This window comes from Garra rufa, chromosome 1 (genome assembly GCF_049309525.1).
Source record: "Garra rufa chromosome 1, GarRuf1.0, whole genome shotgun sequence".
Taxonomy (NCBI): Eukaryota; Metazoa; Chordata; class Actinopteri; order Cypriniformes; family Cyprinidae; genus Garra; species Garra rufa.
In genome coordinates this window covers 36,526,947-36,554,674 of record NC_133361.1, presented here as the reverse complement: position 1 = coordinate 36,554,674, position 27,728 = coordinate 36,526,947, and the positions used below count along the sequence as shown (strand labels likewise).

Below are 27,728 nucleotides of genomic sequence, written 5' to 3'. Positions count from 1 at the left end.
GGGAATCGCCTGAGAGACCAATCATCTCTGAGCCTTATTCAAAAGGCCAATGAAAATTGGCGAGTGGCATTTGCATGCCAAGCCACTCCCCCGTACATACGGGTATATAAGAGGGCGGCATGCAGCCAGTCATTCAGGTTTTCGCTGAAGAGCCGGATTGAGCCGGCGTCAGCGCGACGCCAGGGTCGTGGCAGGGGAATGTAACGTCTCCGTTCCCTCCTTCAGGGAACGAGGGTTACCTTCGTAACCTAGACGTTCCCCTTCAGTCGAATCACTTCGAAGTTACATTGGGAACTTAGACCCATGGAAAAGGCCACGCCCCTGACGCCGCGTTACGCACAACGCCACGTGCCGGCAGGTCTTCCCAGACGTGTCCGCAGGCGGTCATTGTAACGTAACCTTCCCAACGCCCTGAGGGCCAATAAAAGGGGGCCCCACAGGGATGCCAGCTTTACTGAAGCAGAGGTTGGGGGGGCGGAGCACATGAGATCTTTACATGTGGAATGAAAGTAAATTCAATATATCCATAAGTCTTTAGGGATATACGAGGAAAACAGCGGCCTTCTGGCTGACCACTGGAAAAATACTGAGAAATATTGCCACAACCTGCGGGGCGAAGGAGACCCTGGCAGGAGCACAGTCAGGAACTACTCCGCATCTAGCCCTGACTGCGGGGCATGGAGGACCCAGGGTTCACCAAGGGGGCTACATCCTGGGAAAATAGCGCACGGATCCTCGTGGGAATGGCGCAGCAAGCCGACACCAGCCGGCCTCCCGCTCACCTGAAGTCCTTATGTTAGGACACGGGAGGAAACGGCCTCTACGCAAAGGTTATAAAACCTAGCGAAGGTATTCGGTGTTGCCCAGCCTGCAGCTCTACAGATATCTGCTAGTGAGGCGCCATGAGCCAACGCATAGGATGAGGCAACACTCCGTGTGGAGTGGGCACGAACACCTAAGGGGCATGGCAGTCCCTGGTATAAGTATGACAGGGATAAGGCATCTACCACCCAATGAGCCAACCTCTGTTTGGAGACAGCATTTCCTTTCTGCTGACCTCCGAAGCAAATAAAGAGCTACATATATTCGTAAAGCACGGACTGGACACAGCATCGCAGAAGCTGGGTCTGCCTCCTCCAGGGGCAGAGCTTGCAGGTTCACCACCTGATCACGGAAAGGCATGGTGGGAACCTTGGGCGGCACATAGCCGGGCCTTGGTCTCAGGATAACGTGAGAATTGTCAGGCCCGAATTCTAGGCACGCTTCGCTGACAGAGAAGGCTTGTAGATCCCCTACCCTCTTGATGGAAGCCAGGGCAGTCAGGAGCACTGTCTTAAGCGACAGAAATTTTAGCTCGACTGACGCCAGTGGCTCGAATGGGGCGTCCCGCAAGCCCTGGAGGGCAATGGAGAGATCCCAAGAGGGTATGAGGTGCGGACTGGGAGGATTAATCCTATCGCACCTCGCAGGAACCTCACGATGAGTTGGTGCTTACCAAGGGATGTTCCATCCACTGCATTGTGATACGCTGTGATGGCAGCAACGTACACTTTGAGAGTCGAAGGGGACAGCCTGCGTTCCAACTTCTCTTGCAGGAAGGAAAGCACTACTGCAATCGTGCATCCCTGTGGGTCCTCTCCTCGAGAGGAACCCCAGTCAGCAAACAGACCCCATCTCAGTGCGTAAGCCTGCCTGGTAGAAGGAGCTCGGGACTGAGTGATAGTTTCTATCATGGCCTGGGGAAGGCCGGAGAGGTCTGAGGGTGCCAACCTGTTGGCTCCCACTGAAGTCTTAGTTCATGTTAGGGCTGCTGTCTGATGGCGCCCGTGTCGGCATGCCGTCTACTGCTCTCCTGCCTGACGGTCTGGCTGCTTGCGTGGTTCTCAAATTGTGGAGCCCTTGTAGTCTATGATCGTCAGTCCCTTTTGGATATTCGTTCAACTCTTTTTAACTTTCACAAGTCGGATGTGGAGTGTGTTCTCAACAAACAACATGAGAGTCTCAAAATAGACATTCCGGATGATATTCGCCGCTGGCCTTTAAACAAATTACGGAGGAAGCGCCGGAGGAAACGCGGGTGTCGGGGAGGACTTGCGATCAAGCTGAAAGCCCGTCTGTTAGCGGGCTGTACCCCAAGCCCGTACCCTGAGCTGCATAATGGCAGCTCTGTGGTTTGGCGTCTCGTGGATCAAGCGCACCGGTGGCTTCGACCTGTCCTTCCCCTGCTTCTACCCTCTGCCCCCCGGCTTGGACTCCCTCGGATCGGCCGCTATCTCCGGAGAACTGGAGCGGCTCATGGTATGTTACGTCCGCTGGGTAGAGCGCCACTCTCTCCCGGCGCCGTTCCTCCACCTAATATGGTCTTAATCAACGCTCGCTCAGTAGTAAATAAGACATTTCTGTTGAATGACTTTTTTTCCTCACAAAATCTGGATTTCATGTTTATTACTGAATCATGGATTAAGGATGGCGATCTTATCCCTTTTTCCGAATTGGTGCCGGTTGACTGTACATTCTTTAACTCCCCCCGACAAAACGGACGTGGTGGTGGGTTAGTGACGGTTATGAAAAACTCTCACCGCGCGAAGTGTCGCTCCATCTCTCTGGATATTTACACCAGCTTCGAATTTCAACTTATCCATCTTGACTGGAACGGTCCTATTTGCCTAGGGCTGATCTACCGTCCTCCACATTCAGCTAAGGACTTTCTTCAGCAATTCACTGACTTCATTGGTAATATTGTCACAAAATTTGATCGCTTTCTATTGATGGGCGATTTTAACGTTCATGTCTGCTGTCAGTCAAACCCTCTCTCGAGGGAATTTCTTAATTTAATCGAGGCTTTTAACCTGACACAGTGGGTTAAAGGTCCTACTCATATTCACGGACATACCTTGGATCTTATCCTCTCTTATGGAGTTGATATTACTGATGTTACTGTCTCTGATTATATGCTCTCTGATCATAAGCCCATTTTATTTTCCATGGTCCTTCCTAGTCTTTCTCACGCTTCCTCTAAAGTGACATCTCTGTCTCGGGTTTATTCCCCTCAGTTTAATGTCACTTTTAGACAGTGTTTCACAAAGTCCTGCTCTCATCTACTTTTGGATTCTCCGTTTTCAGACTTGGATGCGGACGAACATCTCAGTCTGTTAAACAGTGCTTGGCTTGATGTAATGAATGAAACTGCCCCTCTTAAACCTTTTAAGCCCAAACCTAAATCTGAACTGTGGCATATTGCTGAGACTCAGCTACTAAGGCAAACATGTAGAAAGGCTGAGCGAAAGTGGAAAAAAGACAATCTACACATTTCATTACAGCTGTTCAAAGACAGTTTATTGGCTTATCAGAGAGCAGCCAAATCGGCCAAGGCGACCTATTTCTCCAATTTAATTTTAGACAATCATTCTAGACCTAAGATCTTGTTTTCCGTCATAAATTCTGTTGTTAACCCCCCTGTAAATACTGTGTTAGTTGCCTCTGTCGCTCTATGTGAAAGCTTCTCGAGGTTTTTTAAGGATAAAGTAAGTAAACCCGGACTGGTAGTTCAAAGTTCCTCTACCGAGCTGTCTGTTCCCCCGTTGTTGTCTGCATCTTGGAATGTCTTTGAACCAGTTTCTCTTCAGTCACTCAAAGACACTGTTGCTAAACTGAAACCATCCTCCTCTCCATATGATGTTATACATCCTAGATTTTTAAAACAAATTGTTGATTCAGTCGGACCGGGCCTAGTGTCCTTTTTTAATAAGTGTCTCTCAACAGGTGTGGTTCCCACTTATTTGAAAGTGGCTACTGTCACACCTCACCTCAAGAAGCCTTCACTCGACCTGTCTGTTTTAAAAAATTATCGTCCTATCTCTGTTCTACCATTTGTTTCTAAGGTCTTGGAAAAGATTGTGTTTTTCCAACTTCAGTCTTTTCTTGCTTTAAACAGCTTGTTTGAGCTCTTTCAATCTGGTTTTAAGGCTGGTCACAGTACCGAATCAGCCCTTTTAAGAGTGTTAAATGACATATTTTTAGCCACTGATACAGGGGACTCCGTGGTCCTTGTTCTCTTAGATTTATCAGCTGCTTTTGACACTATCAACCACTCCATATTAATTAACAGGCTTGAATCTTTGATTGGTCTCTCTGGCACAGTTTTAAAGTGGTTTCAGTCATTTCTGTCGGATAGGAAATATGTGGTGAGGCTAGGAGAATTCTTCTCTTCCACGTCCTCATTCCCCTGTGGTCTTCCTCAAGGTTCGGTCTTAGCTCCCACTTTATTTTCACTGTACATGCTACCTCTAGGCTCCATTTTTAGGAAACACGGGATGTCATTTCACTTTTATGCTGACGACACTCAAATCTATTTACCCTTTAAGAAAAATGATCCTTTGGCCTTGAATGCTCTGTTGTCTTGCCTAGATGAAGTTAAATCTTGGTTATTTCATAATTTCTTGTCTCTAAACGAAGAAAAAACTGAGGTGATAGTTTTCGGCCCATCAGATAATATGAAGGCCTCTGATTTTGACCTAGGTCCTTTATCTGCTTTTAGGTCCTCACAGGTACGGAATTTGGGTGTCTTGCTGGATGACTCTCTAAAATTTGACAAACAAATTTCCACCGTGATTGGATCCAGTTTTTATCAGCTTCGCACACTTTCAAAAATTAAACATTTTCTCACCGATAAGACACTGGAGATGGCTATTCACGCTTTTATTACGTCGCGTCTGGACTATTGTAACTCTTTTTATTGTGGCATCTCTAAATCGCAAATTGCCCGTCTTCAATTGGTCCAGAACGCAGCTGCTAAGTTTCTTTTAAAAAAGAAAAAATGGGATCATGTCACTCCGCTTTTGAAGGACCTTCACTGGCTGCCTGTCCAATTCAGAATGCACTTCAAAATTTTATTATTTGTTTTTAAATCGTTGCATCACCAAGCACCCACTTACCTATCCAAACTGCTCCATCAGTATTCCCCTTTGAGAAGTCTGAGATCCTGCGGCCAGAATCTCCTTTTAATTCCACACTCTAGACTAAAGCGCAGAGGTGACCGGGCCTTTTCAGTAATTGGGCCTCGTCTTTGGAATGACTTGCCAGTTGAGATCAGAACGGCTCCTAATCTGACTATTTTTAAATCACTTTTAAAAACTCATTTGTTTTCAATGGCCTATTAGGTCTTTTTTTGTTTACTCCTTTTCTTAATTATGTGTCTTGTTTCCTTTTAATTTTTATTGTGGATGTTTCTAAGTGTAAAGCACTTTGGTCAGTCTTGTGGCTGTTGGAAATGTGCTATATAAATAAAGTAAACTTGAAACTTGAAACTTGAACCCGTGCCCATGCAGGGAGGGGCTGCTGCGAGGGAACGGTTACTGAGACCTAAGTCCGGGTGGGCCACTCCCGTGGCGCAACCAACAAGACCTACTCCTCATCCTCCCTGGGCTTGCACAGTGTCTGTGCAAGGAGGCTCGCTGGGGGAAAGGCGTACTTGAGCCCCGGAGGTCAGCTGTGTGTCAGTGCTACTCTGAGAAGAGGCAACTGGCAAAGGGAGGAATCGGGAAGGGCGAGCGGATGTGGCTGGGCCTTGCCGATATAGCTCCGAACTAGCTGAAACGTCACGGGGTGGAGTCGCCATTCCGCAGGTTGGGTGGACTGCCATGGGAGCCAACAGGCTGCACGGTTGAGTTTCCCTGGCTTCTGAATGGCCCGTAGCAATAACTGCCACTCTTGACTCCGTGGGAGCAGATGGTAGACGAGCTGTAAGTGCCCGTTGTACACGGCGTCTCAACCCGTGGTAAGCCACGGGCTGACTAGTCGGCAATACTGCGGGAAAACGCCAGTCCGGAGTGAGCCGAGACGCCATGCCCATCATGGGACTCGATCGTGCTGAAGCGGCCTCACATGAAACAAGCTCAACGTGGCTAAAGCTGTCATGTGCCTCAGGAGCCTCTGAATTTTGAGAGGGACCGCTGAGTTGTGCCTGAATAAACTCGGGGAGGAGGGGACTGGCCAAATGGAAGCACCTCGCACTGAAGCGCTCGACCTCCGGGGACAGAACGCAGAAGGGGTCTGTGCCGGGGAAAGATAGAGACGCGGCAGTGGGTGCCCTTCAGGCAGATGGCTGCAACCCACGCCTGGAGACGGAAGCATACTCGTATGCACTTCGTCGTGAGCGTCTGGGCCGGCAGCCTGAGAAGGGGCCGGAACAGAGCTCCATCCAGGGTGGGTGTTAACCCACCACTCTTTCTGGGCACGTTGAAGTAGGGACTGTAAGACCCTGACTTCATCCCGGCTGGAGGGACTGGCTGGATCGCGTCCTTCACCAGTAGGAACGTGACCTCCGCAGGCAGGACAGAGGCACGCATGCCTAAATGAACAAAAATGTAAAGGGTACCTCTGAGCCTGGGCGGACGCCAGGTGCTGAATCGCAAAGCCGGGCCGTACCGTCCGTATCAACCATCGTAGTGGCATCAAGGGAACGTTGACCGTCGTGACCGTGGTGGGGCAGCCTAAGGGGAGACAGGGAAGGAGACTGAACCCAGAAGGATGTACATCCTGGAGAAGAGTCTAACTGCACTAAGCAGTGCTTACCTTCTTCCCTGGTTCCCGCGCTGGCGACAGAGGGCTCCGAGTCCGGTTCCGAGGAGTGTAAGTGCTGCTCAGGAAGGGAACTCGAGGCCGAGGCCCCAGAGATGAGAAAACTAGCTCTTTTAGTAAAATTGTGGATACCATCGACTCGTGGGTCGACAGCAGCATTGAAGTACACAGTGGCTCCCGGCCCTCCACCGGGGGCGGGAACGTAGATGTCATCATTCCCTAAAGAGCAGTCTCTATCACCTCAGGGTTGCCCGTGTCAGAGACGTTTCGCAGCTTTCTTGCGGGTGTTTTGGGCCGGTCCCTGAGTCGCGGGCGGCGCCGCTTTCCCGCGGCTAGCTCTGCACTTGCGGGCCCTCTCTGCCAGTCTGGCGTCGTGGGCTTCCGCGGGGGTCAGAGCTGTAGATGTTGAAGCCGCAAGGGGGCGCCCTCGGCGACGGGCAGGTGGAGGCTGAGCCACCGGCGGCTGGATAGGATGTGTTTGATGGCCTCCGTCTGCTTCTGTACTGCCGAGAACTGCTGGGCAAAGTCCTCGACAATGTCGCCGAATAGGCCGCTCTGAGAGATAGGAGCGTCGAGAAAGCGTGCTTTGTCGACGTCTGCCATCTGAGCCAGAGTCAGCCATAGGTGTCCCTCCTGGACCACGGCTGTGGACATCACCTGACCAAGAGACCGTGCCGTGACCTTCGTGGCCCGTAGGGCGAAGTCGGTGGCGGCACGGAGTTCCTGCATCACCTCCTGGTCAGGACCACCCTCGTGCAGTTGTTTCAGCGCCTGGCTTTTTGCTTGGTAGACCTAAAGGGTCGTCATGGCGTGCAAGGCTGAGGCAGCTTGTCCAGCGCGTGATAACGCGGCCCGCAAGGGCGGACGAATGCTCACACGCCCTGGAGGGTAGGTGCGGCCGATCCCGCCAGGTGGCAGCGCCGCGCGGGCATAGATGCACCGCAACAGCGCGCTCGACCCGAGGGATGGACTCGTACCAGAGGAGAGGAGCTGGAGCGCGGGCGAGATGAAAAAGGCGCCCACCATGTTTTAGTCAGCTCCTCGTGCACCTCCGGGAAGAATGGCACCGGGGGAGGGCGTGGCGGTGCCGCTGGTGCCCTCCCCAGAAACCAGTCATCCAGCCTGGAGGGATCGGCCGGAGGCTCAGAAGGGACCTCAAGGCCGATCCCCCTGGCGGCTTGGAGGAGCATAGCTGAGAGTTTGGCGTCCACCTCCGACGGGATAGCGACCACGGGATGTCCGCCTCACTCCCTGACTCTCCCTCTGATACTGCAACAGACATCTCTTCCTCCTGAGGAGTGCCAAAGGAGACGCTCAGCCCGGCGTGCGGGGAAGCGTACTGCTCCGGCAACTCGACGGGATCACGCTGGCGTGGAGAAAGTCGTGGGGCTTTGGAAGCCGGCGGCATGTTCTGCACAGTGACTCGTAAGTCCCCCTCGCGTCTCGCCACGGCGGCCGAAAAATCTGAAAATCTGAATGACTGGCTGCATGCCGCTCTCTTATATACCCGTATGTACGGGGGAGTGGCTTGGCATGCAAATCCCACTCGCCAATTTTCATTGGCCTTTTGAATAAGGCTCAGAGATGATTGGTCTCTCAGGCGATTCCCAATGTAACGTCGAAGTGATTCGACTGAAGGGGAACTCTGATTTTCTTTTACGAAACATAAAAACATGTCTGTGTTTTTGCACATACAAAGAAAGTCAAAGATCACCAAAATTGTTTTTCAAAATATCTTCTTGTATGCTTTTGTGGAACATAAGATACATATCACGATATTTTGAACAAAAATTAAAATATGAAACTGAAAATCAAACAACAGATTTATTTAAAGAAAATAAACAAATTTCAATAGCTTTCTTAGTTTTACATACAAGCTCACATTTTAAGGTTTAATAAAAACCTTCTGTATTAAAATTAACAACTGATAAGGTCTGTCTGTCACAGATTTTTTTTTTTTAAATTTAACATGATAGTGATAAAATTGTCAAGATGTCAAATTCTTTAAACCTGCTAGCGATGCAAGATTCTATGTGTGTGCGAAACAGAGTCCTAGCTGACGGGTGAACCGCTATAACTGACGTAACGGTGGAATAATATTTATCTGTCAGGTGCAGTGCAGGTGACATGCACGGGTATTTGCTCTTTGGACTCAATCCGGTACACGCTGATGCTGCTCTCAAACGGTCCCGTGCTTGTGTTCGCGCTCTGTCTGAAGACCGTTTAAAAGCCATTTCACATGGGACGCGTCAAGCGGTGGAATCTCTGCGCGGCTGCCGCTTTCTCTCATAGTGAAAGTGTTTTGCGGTCGAGCTGGTGTTCGTGACGTGGTCTCGGGGTAAACGTATTGCAAACAACAAGGTCTCATTTTACTTTACAAAAACAAAATAAATGAAACGTAATGAAAATACTATATGTGTTATTTGCTATTTGTCATTTTATGGGACAATGACTAGCGTGGTTTTCATGTCAGACACAGTTTACTATGACATTTTACACATAATTGTATTTTTACTGCGCAGGCTATACTACACGCATTTTCTGGATTTTTTTTTATTTTTTATTAATAGCCTTTCTCCGTATTTTATGGATCATACAGCTCCGAAATGTTGCCATACTGCTGACCTAAATGAGGAGGGAGGGTCCGCATTCTCTGGGTTGGTTGCCATGTTTCCTCACGTTCTTCTTCAACTACTAGCTCAACTTTTGCAGGCAGGTGTCACATGATTGGAAAGGTAGTCACAGGGTGTGTCGCGATTCTCCATTATCACACAGGATCGTGGATCTGAGTGTCGCGATTTCGGTTTCATATCGCGTATCGTTACAGCCCTAGTACTGTCCCTTTAACCCGTGTTAGATTTATTGAGAATTGCATGCATGTTCTCTGTACTGATCTTCAAAAGCCTTCAGAAACCCTCAGTTGGAGACGGATTGTGGATTAAATGTCCGAGAATGTCAAATTTGGCAATATCCATGCTGACTGCAGATTTGCATAAAGTTTTCTTGAAACTTGGTGTGAATCAAAAGCAGTGATCATATTATGGTATGTTTTTTAATGCTCTAGAAAAGATCACGTAACTGAAACGGTGCATCCCACTTTATTCAGAAATGCACAATGAATGTTGGTTTTCATCATTTAGGAGTACTCCAGCAGCATGTAGATGACTTGAAATATAACAGACTTTGTCGAAAATCCACATTAGGTATTTAGCGGTACTAGCATGTTTCATATTTTCATCAACCTCCAAACAGTAAGGATTGTTTTTCCTCCTTTGTGCAGAATTCATTCTTCTCTTGGCATTCTGATTGGCTGTTTTGGCAGAGCAAGGCTTCCCATGTAAACTTAGTTGAACTCTGTTTAATTCACCTCCTTTAGGGTTGTGTGGGGAGAAAACAAGCTGTTTTTAAGTGTTCATCCTTCCCTTCCTTCAGCTCAATTCAATTTAGCAGCTCTAACACCTTGTTGTGTTCATGAAGCCTTAATGATGTTGCACCATGAGGAATATCTTTTGCATGCTGTTCCATTTCTAGTAAACAAGCGCACAAACTCCCTTCCTTTCCTCCTAATCTGCATCTCCCTGACAGCTGGGCTGAATTCAATATCAAGATGAACGTTCCCAGTCATCTCCGGGATCGCTCGTGCGTCTCTCGCGCCCGTGAATTAAAATCGTGAAAGGTTCTTTCGCAGCTTCTCTGGCCAGACGCGGCTTGCTATAACTGGAGGCTCTTTTTAAAGGTTCGCAGTTGTCCAGAAGGCAGATATGCTTGGATGTCGAGTGCATGTGTGTTTGTGTGGGCGTGCTCGTGTATGTGTGCGCGTTTGCGCTGTAAGTGTGCGAGTACGTGGGTGTGCACTGTTGCTGTTTGTCTGTGAGCGACGGACTGATTAGCAGGAGAGAACTAATGCTCGTGCTTTTCCGAGCTAATTGAATTTGTCTCCGAACGGCTCTGAGCAGCATCTGCTGGGATGAAGTTTGGTGTCTTAACGGGGTGTTCGACATGGTTAGGTTTGCGAGGCGCTGAGCCGGTAGCGTGGCATGGATATTTAATGGGCTGTTTAATTATGAAGGGCCAGATCAGTCTCGCTGTGAAGGGACGTGGGTTGCTACATGAGCCTTTCTCTCGTTCTGACCTTTTAAGAGTGCTGGAGAGAGAACGAGTCAGGGAAACTCCTACTGGGCTTGATCCTTCTCCATCAGGCTGGCCATTATGTAAGCGTGTGCTCAATAGGCCCTGTGAGAGGCTGTTTAACTGAGCCGCTTGGAGATGGCAGTCTGCGCTTCACCTCTGGGTTGATCTTTGCCCTGTCATCAAGAGCAGAGGAGGAATTTCCTTTGTCTGAACGCTTACACCTTTTGGTAGATGAGAGATGTATTATATAAATACTTACATATTAGGAACTGCTGTTATTTATAAACAGGCTTTTTCCTTTTTTGTGATGTTTTTTTGTATGAATGACGATTGATCTGAGACTGTGGCATGTGGATTGTTGCCCAGTGCTGTGGAAATTTACAAAACTGCAGAATACAAATGTGTTATTTCAGTTCGTATAATTTATTTATTTAAACTTTCAGTCTAGATACAATTTTAATTCTGTCATCATCTACTTAAAGGGATAGTTCACCCAAAAAGAAAATTCTGTCGTGTAGGGTTGGGAATCGAAAATCGATTTTGATTTTGGAATCGGATACTTAAGATAAAGAATTGGATACTTGTTGTAAAATTAAAATTTCGATTCCTGGGTGCAATTTTTCATCTAGTGATCTGCCAGGACCTTCCGCGCGTGCAATCTGCCAGGACCTTGTGTGGTAATGTAAACATCAGATGGATCGCGCGAAGTGCTCAAAAGTGTGGCTACGCTTTGTAAAAACCGAAGACAAAGCTACCGCTGCACGCAAACTTCATCTTAGAGATCTGCAAGGGACGGATGTTTTAGTCCTGCGCCCGCCCACTCCAAAAGGGATATATGTTATTTCATCCCGCAAATGCCCACATAAAAAACTACTTCATCTCTTGGCTGCATGAAACAAACCCTCACGCTAATGTAAAGGCAACGATGAACAGAGTAATAGTAACAAACTCACACGTGCCTAATGTATTCATTCTTGTAAATCGGTCTTGTACATTAGGCACGCATAAGTCCGCTGTTGATTCACAAAATATTCATTATTTCGGGGCTCTGATCCATAGTATTTTTGCATGAAATTTCAAAATATTTGCATAGTTTTCAAAATGAATGTCCTTTGAGTGTCATAGAGGTGGATCTTGTGCGGGTCAGTGGTGTTTATGCACATATGAGCACCAGCATAAACAGATTTAGAATGTATTTGCTGTATTTTTCATTTATATGTTTATTTTATAATAAATGCAAACAGTAGATATTCAGTCACTTAAGAAAGAGTACTCTGAAGTTGTGAAGAATGTCTGAATTAAATAATTTAGGAGATGTAAGACTGTATATTTATATACATGTTAAAAAGTTTTTAAATTCAAAAGTATAGCTTTGATTTAAAGTTTGTTTGAATATCTTTTATAACATGCAGGAGAAAAATAAAAAGGTAAAACAAATGTTTTGGTTAATAAACAGGTTCAAAAATAAACACCTTTAGAGGAAATGTCAGACATAGGGGGCCTTGCAAAATTGATCCAAGAAGGAGTGGGCCCCTGGTATAAAAAAGGTTGAGAAACCCTGTAATAAAATAATATGTTGCAAGCAAGCACTGAAAATAAACATATTTGATATATTAATGTTTGACTTTTGTTGTTTTTTTACTAAACTGGAATCGAAACTGGGAAGTGAAAAGAATCGGAATCGATAAGTGGAATCGGAATCGGAATCGATAAAATTCAAATGATACCCAACCCTACTCATGTGTTGGTGTTCTCTCATGAACCTGCTTCGAAGACTGACACGGAAGAGAAGAAATTGTTGAATAGAGTTCTTACCGTCTATTTAGGGTCAGAAAGCTATTGGATTTCATCAAAAATATCTGTTTTGTCTTCTGAAGATGAACGAATGTCTTACGGGTTTGGAACAACATAAGTGTGAGTAATTAGTTACAGAATTTTTATTTTTGCTTGAACTATCTCTTTAACCTAATGTCTTTTCAAAACCCATAGGAAATGTTAAAGATTGTGCTGGTCACTCTCCTCCATGCTGCAAATATAATAAATAGTTACAAAAGTGGCATAAAGGCAATGTCTTGTGCGCAATATTCTATTAAAGGTATATTCAGTAGTTTTTTTTTTAGCTAGCGGTAGCATTGCTATAATTTCTGTACTGATAGCACAACGACTTTAGATGCTGCACTGCCCAGTCCCACCAGGAATTTGATGGACTTTTTTGTGGCTTTTCTTAAAAAATTGTAGTGATATTGATATTTGCAGCATTTTTAAATGTTGAATTGAAAACCCACCAGTAATCATGACATACGCATGTTATTATTTTTAGTGACGAGAAGAGAAAGAGAACAATTAGCTCTAAATACTTTTGTGAATAATTACCGATATTTGAGTTGACTAAACCAAACATTTAGTTAGTTAAACTTAAAAACCGTGTTTGTTACCCAGCTGCCTTAAAATTAAGTTGAATCAACTCAAATATCTTGTTGTCACTTAGTAAAACTTAATCATTTTAAGTTGACTAAACGTTTTCGAGTTGACTGAACTTAAAAGGCAGCTGGGTAACAAATTTTTTTAAGTTGATGCAACAAATTGTTTTTTACAGTGAATGATAAAAATCCATTTACTACTACTTTTTTAAATCCCCATAAAAACCTAAACAGTTTCATTTATCAAGCTGTTTTGATTTCCTGAGCAATATGATGTCATACAGCTCAGGCCCTGCTCACGACCCCTGACAGACTGTCCATTTTTAGCATATTTCCTGTCTGCCATTTTCTCCGTGCTCGAGCAGCTGTAGCGAAAACAATGCGATGTAAGCAATGCAGGTGTTTTGTAGCCGGATGCAAAAGTGAACATAAGAATCTTAATTTTCTCCCGATATCAGAGCCACTGAGGACGCAGTGGATTAGTTTTGTTTTTGATGATAAGGCGCCAAAGATAACACAAAAAACAGAGAAGAAAGGGTTGGAGTGAGCAGTTATTCATTATCATTTAAAGAGCATTGCACCGAAACTGGTCACTGTGAACAGAACTGTTTTTGATAAGGTAAAAAGAGTGTTGTTTTACATGACCATTCATGAATTTTAACCAAAGTGTTAAAAAAAATGTTATAGACATTTAATGAAGAACTTAAGGAATCATGCCAACTTGTGGAAAATGCAGATCCAATGCTAAAAAAAAATAGCAGAAAAAAAAGTGCACTACCCAGGATTTTTTTCTATGATGAGATCTTTCTAAACTGTGTACCATACCTTTCTGTTTCCTGGCTTTAGAACTTTACTGTCTCTTCGGCTGAATTTGGCTGATTATCCGGTAATAACTGCAATAACAAGTGTATTCCACTGTCTAATTTTCAGTCTTTGCATGACCAAACAACACTTCTACTCTACTAGTGTATCCACACAGGTGGCAACCAATGAGTGTGAGGGTGACTCGCACCATACATAATTAAAACAGTTTTGATAGAAAACTATGAGTAGTCATGTGAGTTTACACCGTTCAAATGATTCCTCATCTGCTTATTTCCTAAAGTGTAAAACTTTAAATTAGCAGCAAACTGCTCACAGCACTTTTAAATATTCTGAACTGAACTGAAAATCCTTCCTTTATGTGTTTATGAGAGATGTAAAAATATGTGATTTATAAAGAAATCTTGCTTTTAAAGAAAATTTGTACCTGGTATTGTACCCTACATTATGAGGTCCAAATGTCTCCACAAGTGTAGTAATACTAGTCACCTTTGGTCCCCATGAGGAAACAAGCTTATAACAGCATATATAATTACGTGTTTTGGAAATCTAAAATAGGAGAAAGTTTAGTTTGAGGGGTAGGTTTAGGTGTAGGGTAAGGGGATAGAAAATATAGTTTGTACAGTATAAAAACAATGTATATGTATATGGAATATCCATGCAAAAAGCAGTATGCGTGTGTGTGTGTTTGTGTGCGTGTGTGTGTGTGTGTGTGTGTGTGTGTGTGTGTGTGTGTGTGTGTGTGTGTGTGTGTGTGTACTTAAGCTTCGGGTGTTCCCATTCATTGTAATTGCATTGCTAAAAGTGACCAAAAAAGCTATTTGTGACCCTGGACCACAAAACCAGTCATAAGGGTACAATATTTGAAATCTGAAAGGTGAATAAATAATCTTTCCATTGATTTATGGTTTGTTAGGACAGTAGGACAATATTTGGCCGAGATACAACTATTTGAAAATCTTGAAAACCACCTTTAAATTTGCCCAAGTGAAGTTCTTAGCAATGCATATTACTTATCAAAAATTAGGTTCTGATATATATTTACGGTGGGAAATTTACAAAATATCTTCATGGAACATCACCTTTACTTAATATACTAATGATTTTTGGCATAAAAGCAAAATTTATCATTTTGCCCATATTTTGACTATTGCTACAAATATACCCGCGCTACTTAAGACTGGTTTTGTGGTCGAGGGTCTTATTTGTGTTATTAAGAAAGTAAATTTTAGAAATTATTTGTGTGCATTATAATGCATAGCCTACTTTTGCACTGCAGGATGTAAAAAGGTGTTGTAGACCGTTCTCAAGTGCTGATCATCGTCTGCACATCAAAATTTAATACTGAGCACTAAAAAGAGAGGCAAAAAAGGAATTGTTTGCCAAAAGGCGAGATGAAAATCTATCATGTGTTTTTGTCTCCTTTTGGCTCGGATACACAGGATTCAGCACTCTGTTTTGAAGTGATTCCATGGACCTCTAAACAAGAGAAGTTTAAAGATCACATTCAGAAATGTATTTACTATTAAAGCGTTTGGACGGAAGATCTTCTCAGAATGGCTGCTCTGGCAACCATTTAAAACTTCAATTCCCTAAAACCTTTGTCCTCCAACCGATCACCCCCTTTTTTATTTTTTGGGAGAGAATTTGGTAATATCCTCAGCTGTACAAGCACCGTTATTGCCATATTTACCACCTTTATTTATTTAAAAAAATATTTGGTACTATATTACAGATTCTGCTGGTTTCATATTACATGTCTTTCTTTGTTTATTAAATAAAAAATTTGAACAAGAAAAAGGCCTTTTAATGGACCTTAAAATTATTGTTTTTATAGTGATCTAGTCCACAGATCTGAAAAAGAGCCAGTCAAGGCACTGTGGAAGGTTGTGTAACACTGCACTCATTTTTAAAACTGCAAGAATATTGTGATTAATCAATAAATGGTATTCTGTTTCCCAGTTCTCAATCCAAAAAGATGTAAGAGCTCAAAAGAATTGGAGCATTGTTGTTACTGTGCTGCTTGAATGTTTAGCTCACATTGTACTTGGCCTATTTTTATTATTATTTTTTAATAAACTGGTTTAAGATCACAAAGATGAAAAGAGCAAACTTTACTGAATCATACGCTTCAGCTGTGTTCCAAATCTGTTTTTCTTTCTGCATCTCTCACTTTTCTCACTGGAGTATTTGGAGTGTGTGGGTGACAGTGGCTGTTCAGCCTGTCTGAAGTTTGGCTGTTGTGTTTTGGCCGGAGCTGCCAGACTTAAAGTGCAGATTCTGAAAGAGATTACAGTAAACGTGAGAGACTTGTTACATCATTTCCCATGAGAAGACACCTTTAATCTGCTCCAATCTTATGGGATCAGAAATATTCACTCTATAGATCAACTACCCACTGTGACCTTCAGTGAATAGGAGCGTTAACCTGCAGCAGGAAGGTAGATGCCCCTACGATGACCTGGATATGTCACACCACGGAGGTGCCAGGGGCATTAGTGATGTGAACAGAGGGGCATTGTATGTAGTCCAGCACAGCGCATAATTTGCATGGTAGTTTGAGCTCCTATAGCTGTCACAGGTTGTTGTATACTAACATGCTGCTTACAGTGTAGTATATAGAGTACTGTATACTTCCTTTTAATAGTCAGTGAAACACCACATGCAGTGATAAGCACAGTAGTGATACTACATTGTTGTCACATGCACAATAAATATTATATTGTTTTTTTAAAATAGACTAACTGAATTAAATCCATATATAAACTACATCAAATGTTTAATTCAGTGACTGTTTTTATCATATATATAATTTGTGTGCATGTATATGTATGTGTTAATTAAAGACAGTATATATTGTATTATCATTTTTTTAATTAAAATAAAATGTTCATAATTCATATAAATACACGTACAATATTTTATGTATATATAATATATATGTGACCCTGGACCACAAAACCAGTCATAAGGGTCAGTTTCTTTAAATTGAGATTCATACACCATCTGGAAGCTGAATAAATAAGCTTTCCATTGATGTATGGTTTGTTAGGAAAATTTTTTGCCAAGATACAACTATTTGAACATTTTGTAATTTGAGGGTGCAAAACATCAAAATATTGAGAAAATTGCCTTTAAAGTTATCCAAATAAAGTTCTTAGCAATGCATATTACTAATCAAAAATTAAGTTTTGATATAATAATGGTAGGAAATTTTGACCCATACAATTTATTTTTGGTTATTGTTACAAATATACCCATGCTACTTAATACTAATATAATATGTGTATATGTGTATTTGTATAAATTATATTACTATTAAAATGTAAAGTTATGTATTCGTTAAAAGAAAGTATATATTGTATAATATTTGTTTAAAAGTACAATTTTTATAATCTATAGAAATACACATATATTTCATTAATTTATATTAATTAAAAGACTGTATATGTTATATTATAATTTTGTAAATTACAATTAGTTTTTGTCCGTTTTCAGTGTCACATGATTCTTCAAAACTCATTTTAATATGCTGATTAATTACTGTTATTATCAATGTTGGAAACAATTATGCTGCTTATTATATATTGTGCTGCTATTATTTTATTATTATTATTATTTATTTATTTATTTAAAGGAGGTGAGGGGAGGCCAAGTATGGTGACCCATACTAGGAATTTGTGCTCTGCATTTAACCCATCCAAGTGCGCACACACACAGTAGTGAACACACACACACACACACACACCCGGAGCAGTGGGCAGCCATTGCTGCGGCGCCCGGGGAGCAGTTGGGGGATCGGTGCCTTGCTCAAGGGACTCACCTCAGCCGTGGTATTGAGGGTGGAGAGAGTGCTGTACATTCACTCCCCCCACCTACAAACCCTGCCGGACCTGAGAATCGAACCTGCAACCTTTGCATTACAAGTCCAACTCTCTAACCATTAGGCCACGGCTGCCCACCTGTGCTTCTATTTTCAGGATTCTTGATGAATAAAAGGTTAAAAAGAACACCATTTATTCAAAATATAAATCTTTTGCAACAATATAATTTTTGGCTATCACTTTTGATCAGTTTAACACATCCTTGGTGAATAAAAGTATTCATTTCTTTAATAATTAATTTACTGACCCTAAACTTTTAGAGGATAGTTTATATTGTTACAAAAGATTTTCGTTTTAAATAATTGCTGTTCTTTTTAACTTTCTATTTTTTAAAGAATCCTAGAAAAAAATCACAGGTTCCTACTAAATATTAAGCAGCACAACTGTTTTCAACATTGATGATAAATCAGCATATTACATCGATTTCTAAAAGATCATGTGACACTGAAGACTGGGGTAATGATGCTAAGAATTCAGAATAAATTACATTTTAAAATATGTTCACATAGAAAACAGTTATTTTAAATTGAAATAATATTTCACAATATAATTTTTTTTTGTATTTTTGATCAAATAAACAGCCTTGTTGAGCATTAGAAACGTATTTAAAACATAAAAAATCTTACTGATCCCAAACTTTTGAGCAGTAGTGTATATTTAATACAAAAGTATATTTCTAAATAATAATTATAAATAAAATACAAACAAAACTTTGCAATAAGGGTAAACAAAGCTAGATTTTCTTTCCTCTTGAAACAAAAATGGAATGACATCCTTATTTTGTTGAAAAAGACTTAAAAGACGACATGAATTTTATGCTGGTTTTTACTGGTTTTGCGCTGGTCTAACTGGTGAACCAACATAGCTGTGAGTGTTTATGAATGTTTGTTTCAGAAGCTATGAATTACCAAAAATTGTTTGTCATCTAATACTGCTTGTAAAGCTACAGTAGCTAAATAAGCAAAATTTGTAATTTAGTTTATTGCCACATCTTTGTGATTGAAAAAATATGAAATTGTGTGTTAATGGATTTTGACATCTTAAAATAATGAAAATAAGTAACATTTCCAAGATTGTTATATAACCAGTGAAATATTGCAGTTTATGGAAAGGGAACCAAGGGATTTTCCAACAACTCATTGTCAAAATTGACAATTTAAATAATGAATACAGTGATTTTGTTGGCAAATTTAATGTGTGAATTAATTGCCATGTATTTTATTCCAGAAAAAAGTGCTGTAGTCGTTGTGCGCTGCAACAAAAATAGAAACTGTGGTGATGTGTGGTACATGTGCGCTACACCAAGCATTTAAATGCCCATAACACACACACACAGCTCTTTTGTTTCAACTCTGGAACGCTTACAAATTGGGAATCAATTCAAAAGCCAAGAATTATGTAATAATAACAGCAACAAACAAGCACTCATAGTGCGCAAGTACCACTTTTTGTTAAACTGTTGTAGTTCAGCGCTTATGCAGTGTTGTATTGTGATGCAATGAATGTGAGGGGGGTTTTAGGTTGGGTCAAAGAGCATGATGTGAAATCAAACAGGATCTTTGTCACAGCAGATGAATGTCTGTCACTGCCATGAGGTCTGATTCTCACCGTTTATCTCATCTGTCCTTCCTTCTTTCAGTCTGCTGCTTTGTGGTGCACAAGCGTTGCCATGAATTCGTCACCTTCTCCTGCCCCGGAGCAGATAAGGGTCCTGCATCAGATGTGAGTACAAAAATCTCTCATTTCCTTCCTTCCTCCACTTTTCTGCTTTCTGCCTCCCCTTCTCTTTGTCTCTCCTCTTCAATCTGCGTCTGTCTTTCTCTCAATCCCACGTGAGAGAACAGAGAAAAGAGGTGGGCAAAAGTTGTCGTCCTCTGGCAAATCTAATCAGATGTACTGTCACAGAGGAAGTGTGTGAGACAGCTGTGGTGACGATAACCCTCTCCGTTTTAAGATTCCCTCCTGGAGTCTTCTTCTCCGCTCATTTTGTCTCGGGGCCCCTGAGTTATACAACCATTTAAATCAACAAATTACCCGGTCTATAGTGACAGCTACAGGAAGTGCGTCCACACGGGGGACCAGAGCTCTTTTTTGTTATCGTGGATGAGAGTGAACGTAGAATGCCAGCTCAATCACATCATTACAATTACTACACACAGGAACAGGAGGGAGAATGAATGGCGATGCGCAGTTACGGGAAATGGCTTTGCTCTTTGAATCCGTGTAATTATGAAAAATACATTTCTGATTCACTCTCAGCCACTTCTTGATTCTCTGTCTAAACTAGTGTTTTTCACCAGGAGTTACATAAAAAAAAAATTATGAATTGTGAACAAAAATCTAAGCAATCATTTTACTGAATCATCCAGAAATCAATTTGTCACCATAGACATTAAAAAAGCAGTAAAAGCCATGAATCAGACTAATCCAGTCCAAGATGAATCATAACAATATTACATTTATGCAAAGTATTAACACATTTCTTGATGCTTTAATGAGAACTTCTTGACCAGTTATAACTACATTTTGTAAGTGTACACATGTGTAGTATAAATAAAATCCATGCATACTAGTCTAGGGGTGGGCGATATACTGGTAGACTATTGTCTCTATCGTGGTTATACATTCACATGAAGTTGCTGTGCCACGTGGTCATGAAAATTATGGTTTGATTTCTTTTTCAAGCATTGCGGTTTAAAAACAAGCGATTTAAAGCTGTTAAAGTGCAATCAGCAGTGAAAGAGAACTCATTTTGCTATATGCCCGCTGTCTGAGCACTGCCTGAGAGGCGTGCGCATGTAAAGATTAGGGCTGGGTAAAAAATATCGATTCTCCGATTTTAATCGATCTTTAGTTTAACGCAACGATATCGATTCGGGAAATCCCCGAATCGATTCTTAATGCACGTGCTCCACCTAAGAGGATATGAATATTCACCTCTCGTCCTGAAGGTGTCACTAGTGTTCCTGCTGAGAGAGTTTTCTCAACCGCTGGTGATCTAATCACAGCGCAAAGGAGCTGCCTTAGATCAGATCAGAACATGTTGATCAGCTGCTTTTTTTGCTGAAAAATCTGGTGATCAAAAATGATTAGGCTGTAGTTAAGAACTGTTAGTTTTATGGACAGTTAGAATGTTTTGTATACGCAGACAAGGGCTTTATGATGGGCCTGTTTTGAACGTTTTGAATTTAGAAAAATGTTTTATTTCTTAAACATGTTTGAAGTTCTTAATAGATTTCACTGTTGCACATTTTAGTCTTTTTATTTTTTTACAGTAATGTGCATTTTGCAGTTTGTTTACATGGTGTACAATGGATGCACATATTTATGACTTCTTGTTAGTGTTCATTTAAAATAAAAGTTGTTTAAAGTAAACAACTGTGTGCACCCTATTATTAATGTAGATGTGTATTTCAGTAATAAACTTAAGTAGGAGAGTTTCAGTTACCAGCATTTATATCAAAATATGGATCCCATGTCTGCAAAACTAACATTTTAAATGAAATATTGATAGCTAATCGATATCAAATCGAATCAAATCGAAATCAAAATCGAATCGAATCGAAACCATAAAAATAAGAATCGAATCGAATTGCCAAATTGGTCACAATACCCAGCCCTAGTAAAGATGGTAGAGCTACTCATCAATACTCATAGAGCGCGGGAGTATTGAGTTATTTTTGCCACTTTATACGCACTGAATGATTAAGTACACACACTTGTATGTGTTAGAATGCCTGTCTTTGCAAGTATCCTCATAAACACAGTAATTTAGATCTTAAGTGGAAGAAAACAACTGAGAGACAAAACTCATTTGTAACATTGTATGTATTGTAACAATGTACAATATAATGGCAGCTCTTAAAGTGACAGCAGTCTAATATTCCTGCTATCTGTCATTGATGTTAATCAAACAACAAAAGAGAAAATCTCTCACCGCTCTTAATCACTTTTGAAACTTTTAATGAGAAGAAATAAATATTTAATTTACACAGTGAGGAATATGCAGTGTTTTCATGGATTTGATTACTTTATACAATGTTTGTAAAAAATTTTTTTTTTTTTTAAACTTTATTTGTAGTTTTTTTTTTTTTTTGTCTTATTTAATCACTGATTGTTTACTTGTCTTCAGTGGGCTAGAGGTTCTTTTTTTATTTAGGCTAGTATTAGATTTTGAGGGACTTTCACCCCCGGCTCTTAATGCATTGTGTTTCCTTCTGAAGCATCAGTGAGTGTTTAAACCTTCTGTAATAGTTGCATATGAGTCTCTCAGTTGTCCTCAGTGTGTAAAGATGGTTTTCAAAATCATACAGTCATTGCTGGAAAGGGTTTAAATGAACAAAAATGCTGAAAAACCAAAGAATTTGTGGGACCTAAAGAATTCCGCTTGCTCATTCCACTCAAGGTCGCTGGCTCAACCCAGAATGGCCTGCAAATATGTGGAATAAGGGCTGCCTCCGACTAAAGTCAACTAGTTGTTCATTTAAGCCATTCGTGGACAAATCGCCCCTTTATATTAATTTCATTACTTAGGCTATATACCCGATAGATGAGCGTTTACGTAATATAGCCGCACTCAAGCGCAGACCGCAAGGAGACATTTAATTATTTATTAATAAACTGGCGTTTTCTGTGTCGCAGCAAAGATGAAGTTGACGATGTGGTCTCGCCATGAACGCCAGAGAGAAATGCACATTTCATATGATTACATATTCAGAGAGAAGGCTAGCCTATTTATTTTAGTTTTGAATATTTTCGTTTAAAAGTAGACATTTCAAACTTTCTATAATAGATAGTCTATATTTCTCAAATCTGTGATGCACAAGCTGAGTTTCGGCGCCCTCCAGTTCACATGCAATGCAACTGATCGTGTCGGCGCCTTATTACATTGTCTGCTATATATTTGCTTGTTATTTATTAAACACAGGCAATTGGTTGATAAAACATCAAAATTAAGATACAGTTTATACAAAACGAAAATCTTTTAAAAAAGAGACTACAAAACAAAACTTAATGAAGTGGTCAAAATGTTTTACCCATGTCTCCAGACATATTGCACATCTCATGATGTATCATATCTTTCTCATGCTGCATGCTCACTGCATGCTCACTTTCATAATCAACATTGATTAAATTAAAAAACATAATGAAGTCACATATTTTCCAACCCAGCCCTCGGCCCTGTTGCAACAGTCGTTGTTTAGGTACCTTAAACGCGCACGTACAGTCTCGGAGTCATCGCTGCAACCAGGAGATGAAGAGAGCCGAGACCCACATCACCAAGCACATATATTTGTCTCTGCCACCCCAGGATGCTAGCGCAACCAGCGCCATTGCTAGGAGGGTGCCAGCGCCTCTGCCTCTCAGCGCTAGACCGGCATGTTTAATATTTGCGACTGACACAGCGATTATATGCGGCTATGCGGTGGAGATGCGTTCCCTGTCAAACATGATTCGGCATTAATTAGGTAATTTTGTCAAAAGAAATGTTCTTGATTACAAGAAAAATACAGATTTTTTTCTTGTTGTGGTTTATTTTGTCTTTCCTTTATACAGATTTAAATAGTTTCGTTTTCGAAGTACTCTAAATTATGTCAGTGATTCTCCGATGTTAAATATGATCAAGAATTATTTTATTTCGATCTACAGTGTAATAAAAGTTGAGAAAAAGATTAGCCTATAGCCCTAAATATATATATATATATACACTACAAGCTAATTCCTTTTTTCTTAACTTTTAACTTTTTCTAAAAATTATAAAGAATATTAAATCAACTTAATAGGCTAGGTTAACGAATTTTCTTATACAAACATAACGAATGCACTTCAAAACGAAGTTTTCAAATAATATTATTTTATATATATTAATAGTTGTATTAAACAAATTTATAGTGCTTTAAATTTATTAAGTAATGTTTAATTTCGTTCGTTTAGCTCTCTGGAAATGTAAAGAAAAATACCCTTTGAATTCGTTTTCAATCCCTGGTTTTAAACAAGCATATATTTGAGATCATTTATATATTATTGCTTGAATAAACGTTTAAAAATAGTGCTAGAAATTGTATAATTAAGGAAATTAAACAGACCTAGGCATTTGAAAAGACATAGTGAAATGTGTCTAATAATTCCAAAAAGAAAGAGAAGCATTGGATATAATCAAAATATTTATTAGGAAAACCATTTTCTTAAGAATTAAGGTGCTGCATGTGTTTATCCAGTCTAATCGAAGTGTGCGTCTCTAACCCGTCTTTCCCAACAAAAATCCCACCCCCTCTCAGAAAATACATAAAACTAACATTACTGAGCTATATACGTTTAAAAGTAGCCTATAAAATGGTACAATGGCATTGCTCAGTTAAGCGTGTTGGGAATCGGGCATTTTGTTCCGCCTCAGCATTATTCAACAGTTAATAACGCTTAACATTCAAAAGGTAAATAGGTCTGTGTATTTCAAAGAAAATTGTGTCTAGTACAATATGAATTACAAAGGTTTAATTGGCATCTTTATTTCAAACGACCCGACCGACCGCGACCCGAATAACATTAGAAATATTTTTGGATGACTTGTAACCATGGGTAACCGCAGCCTCCCGCTCATTTTGGATCAACCCGCGCATCACTGGTGGGGAAGGGAGACTGGAGAGAGGGCCGCACAGGAGATCACCTTTTCTCCGCTAATTTGGTCTAGGCCTATATTACCTTTATATTGCTTTTGTATATCAACATGCTTTAGACATATTTTATTTGTTATTTATACTAGTAGCCTGTCGTGATGATTTTTCACGACCCAGATTTTTTGGTAACCCCCGCAGCCCAGGAATGATGCTTATGATACCTAATGGAGATTCCAAAGTAGAGGTCGACCGATATTGGTTTTTACCGATACCGATAGCTAGGTTGGACCACACTGGCCGATACCGATTAATTAACCGATAGTTTTTGAAAATGGATACTGAACGGCAACTAAAATAGTGCTGTACTATTTAAAAAAAAATACTAAACCATGCTTTGTAAATGAATAAAAATATTAATAATTATTATATATTGATCATTAAAGTTATTTCATAGTTCATTAATGTTAACAAAATAAACATTTTAACAATATGTAAAATTGCAGGTTTTATGCCTTTTGTGGATATTTGGAATCTCTGTATGTCAGTAGGCCTACTGCCATCTTAAAATTAAGATTCAATTTAATTACGATTTTCAATATCAACTAAATATAACCATGCATCACATTCTCAGTTTTCAATATTACTGTATGGCTACATTTTCATTTACATTTTACATCAAATTGATTTTTCCATTATATAAGCAGGCTACTTTTTTTAAACAATTACTTATTTAAAATAAGTGTTCTTTTTCTTTATCATTTGATTATTGCTGATGAGATCGTAGACAGTAGCTTCTTTAACAGGCTGCATTAAAACGAATGCACAGATCTATTTCGATATATCAGATTTTTTGTCCTGCTCTGAAAACATAACTGACTGTGTGTACTGTACATCAGTTTCGTATAAAAGTATTCGAAAATGCAAGTGCATTTAACCGCATCCACAATCGAGCTTTTTAGGACGAACAAACCCAAAGCATAAGTGAAAGTCTGTCAGTGCGCGAGTTTTGTGCATCTAATAGTACTGCATTACAAACGGCAGAAATGAAGGCAAATGTAAAGTAAAAAACTGCGGTTGAACAATGTCAAACAATGCACATGTAGCTCACAGTGCAAATCCTGTGCAATGAAGCCCGCCGCGTCTCTAGCGCGCACATGTGCCATATGCGGGAAAAACACACGCTCATTGAAGAGAGGATTGCGATGCATCGGAGAATCCTTTTTTTTTTACCCACCCTTAATGAAACCGGCCGGACAAACGTGCAGCGCTGGGTTAACGGATAACTTGCAGGTATCAAACACACACAGGACACGTTGTGTAGCAGAAATCTAAAACAGTTTATTTAATCACCAAACGGGCAAATGTTTACTTCAAGAATGATAAAAAAAAAAGCGGCAAAGGTTAGATTAAAGAACAGATCGAACGGAAAGAGAAAGTGCGATCTATATCGTTAATTGCAGCCATTTCAGAAACAATTTCTTTTCTGTTTTACATTTGTTTAAATATTATTTGTTTTTTTTTTCAGTTTAATATGTTAATTACGAAAGAAGTTTGTGTAATTTGTAAATGTCATAAAGGACGTGGTATGAATTGGACGGCAATACGCCGGGAGAATTTGAGAGGGTCAGACACAATTTTTGACCACTTCGTATGTTTTTATTTGTGGAAAATCCCTTCTTAAACGAATTTCGTTTTGTATAATTTTTATCTTAATTTTTAATAGATATTTTTGTTGATCAGTTATTAAAATAAAATAAGAACAGGAAAATGGCATTGTAAAATAAAGTGCGTAACTACCATGCTTCAGCTGCCTGACGAAAAGGCTAAAACATAAATTATAGCTCTATATGAAGCATACAGACATTATTAGAGCTACAGAAATAAAAAAAAAAAATTCTTAAATGCACAATACTCAATCTTCCAGCCCAGAGTCAAGTCTTTATCAACATTAACAATGATTTGGGACAGATCTGTAATGTAAAACTATGGCGCGCTGTGACTCGGCAGGATTCTGTCGGCTGAATGAACACAGTTTGCTTTCTCACGTCACGTCTTTAAATCTGCAACTTTGCTGGCTAAGAATATGACCAGCTGGATATAAATCAATACAAATATATGGTAACAATCCTGAGATTAAACATTGGTCTGGGGCTTAACCTCTCATACTCTATGACAGCGGAGTGGAGCGGAGCTGAGCCGCTTCAGCAAAGAACGCAACCCGGAAAAACTATCGGCAAGGATTTTTGCCGATAACCGATAGGTCGGCCAATCAACTATCGGTGCCGATTAATCGGCAAAACCGATACATCGGTCGACCTCTATTCCAAAGCACTCTTCTTTGGTCAGAACCACGGAGAGCGATCGCGAATAAGTCCGTCCTATGCACCGAAACTTTTTTACAATGCAACAAAATATTTAAAGAGCAAGCTATTAAAATGTATATTATGTATAGTCACAGATAATTTAACAGTATATTAGTCAGTAATTTTTATTAGGTTAAACAGTGATTAGATAACGTTTTTAATTTAACGTTCACAATTGGTCTGGCCCATCCAAACTGGTGTCCCTGCCTGCACCGTGCCGTGCCTGGTTCGCACTTAAGTATAAAAAAAAAAAAAAAACAATTGTCTGGCCAATCCGAGGCCCCCTGAACACGTGAGGCCCCTAGGCTGCAGCCTATGTAAGCCTGTGCGTTAATCCGCGCCAGATGCCAGGGCCCGCATCGGGCCTGTTTTAGGCTACTCCTTATTTTTTATATTTTAGACATCCATCAATTATGTCGCGCTGGTGGAAACAACACGAGACTTTCGCTTTTACTTTCGACAACGGCTCGGATGGCGCAACTGGAAGAGATCCGCGTTCAATCGCACGCAGTAGGCTGAAACTTGCCACAAAATACCGGCAAAAATAAATAATGCTGAAAAACCAAAGAATTTGTGGGACCTGAAGAATTTTTTCTGAAGAACAGTGGGTAATTTAACTGTTCAGGACAAACAAGGGGCTCATGAACAGCTATCACTAAACAACACAGTATTAAGGATCAAGTGGATGTAAACTTTTGAACGGGCTCTTTATTATTTGCTCTTGTTGACTATACGTAAACATCTTTTTATGTAAAATATCTTATTCAGGTCAGTGCTAAATTAAAAATAACATGCATTTTTTATGATCCCTTTTATTTTGGTAAAATAATTAATATTTTGTAGATTCTGCAAGGTGTATGTAAACTTTTGACTTTGTAATCATTTTATTATGCTAATTTGCCATTTAAGAAACAT

The 27,728-nt window shown here is 40.6% G+C and overlaps 1 protein-coding gene across 2 annotated transcripts in view; it reads left to right on the top strand.

Moving 5' to 3' along the window:
• prkcbb (protein kinase C, beta b) overlaps positions 1–27,728 on the top strand; it is a 202,621-nt gene that overhangs the window by 44,380 nt on the left and 130,513 nt on the right. For both annotated transcript variants that reach the window (XM_073839551.1, XM_073839542.1), the window contains exon 3: positions 19,476–19,558. In XM_073839551.1, the coding sequence (XP_073695652.1) occupies positions 19,476–19,558 (83 nt within the window). The remainder of the gene's footprint in view (positions 1–19,475; positions 19,559–27,728) is intronic.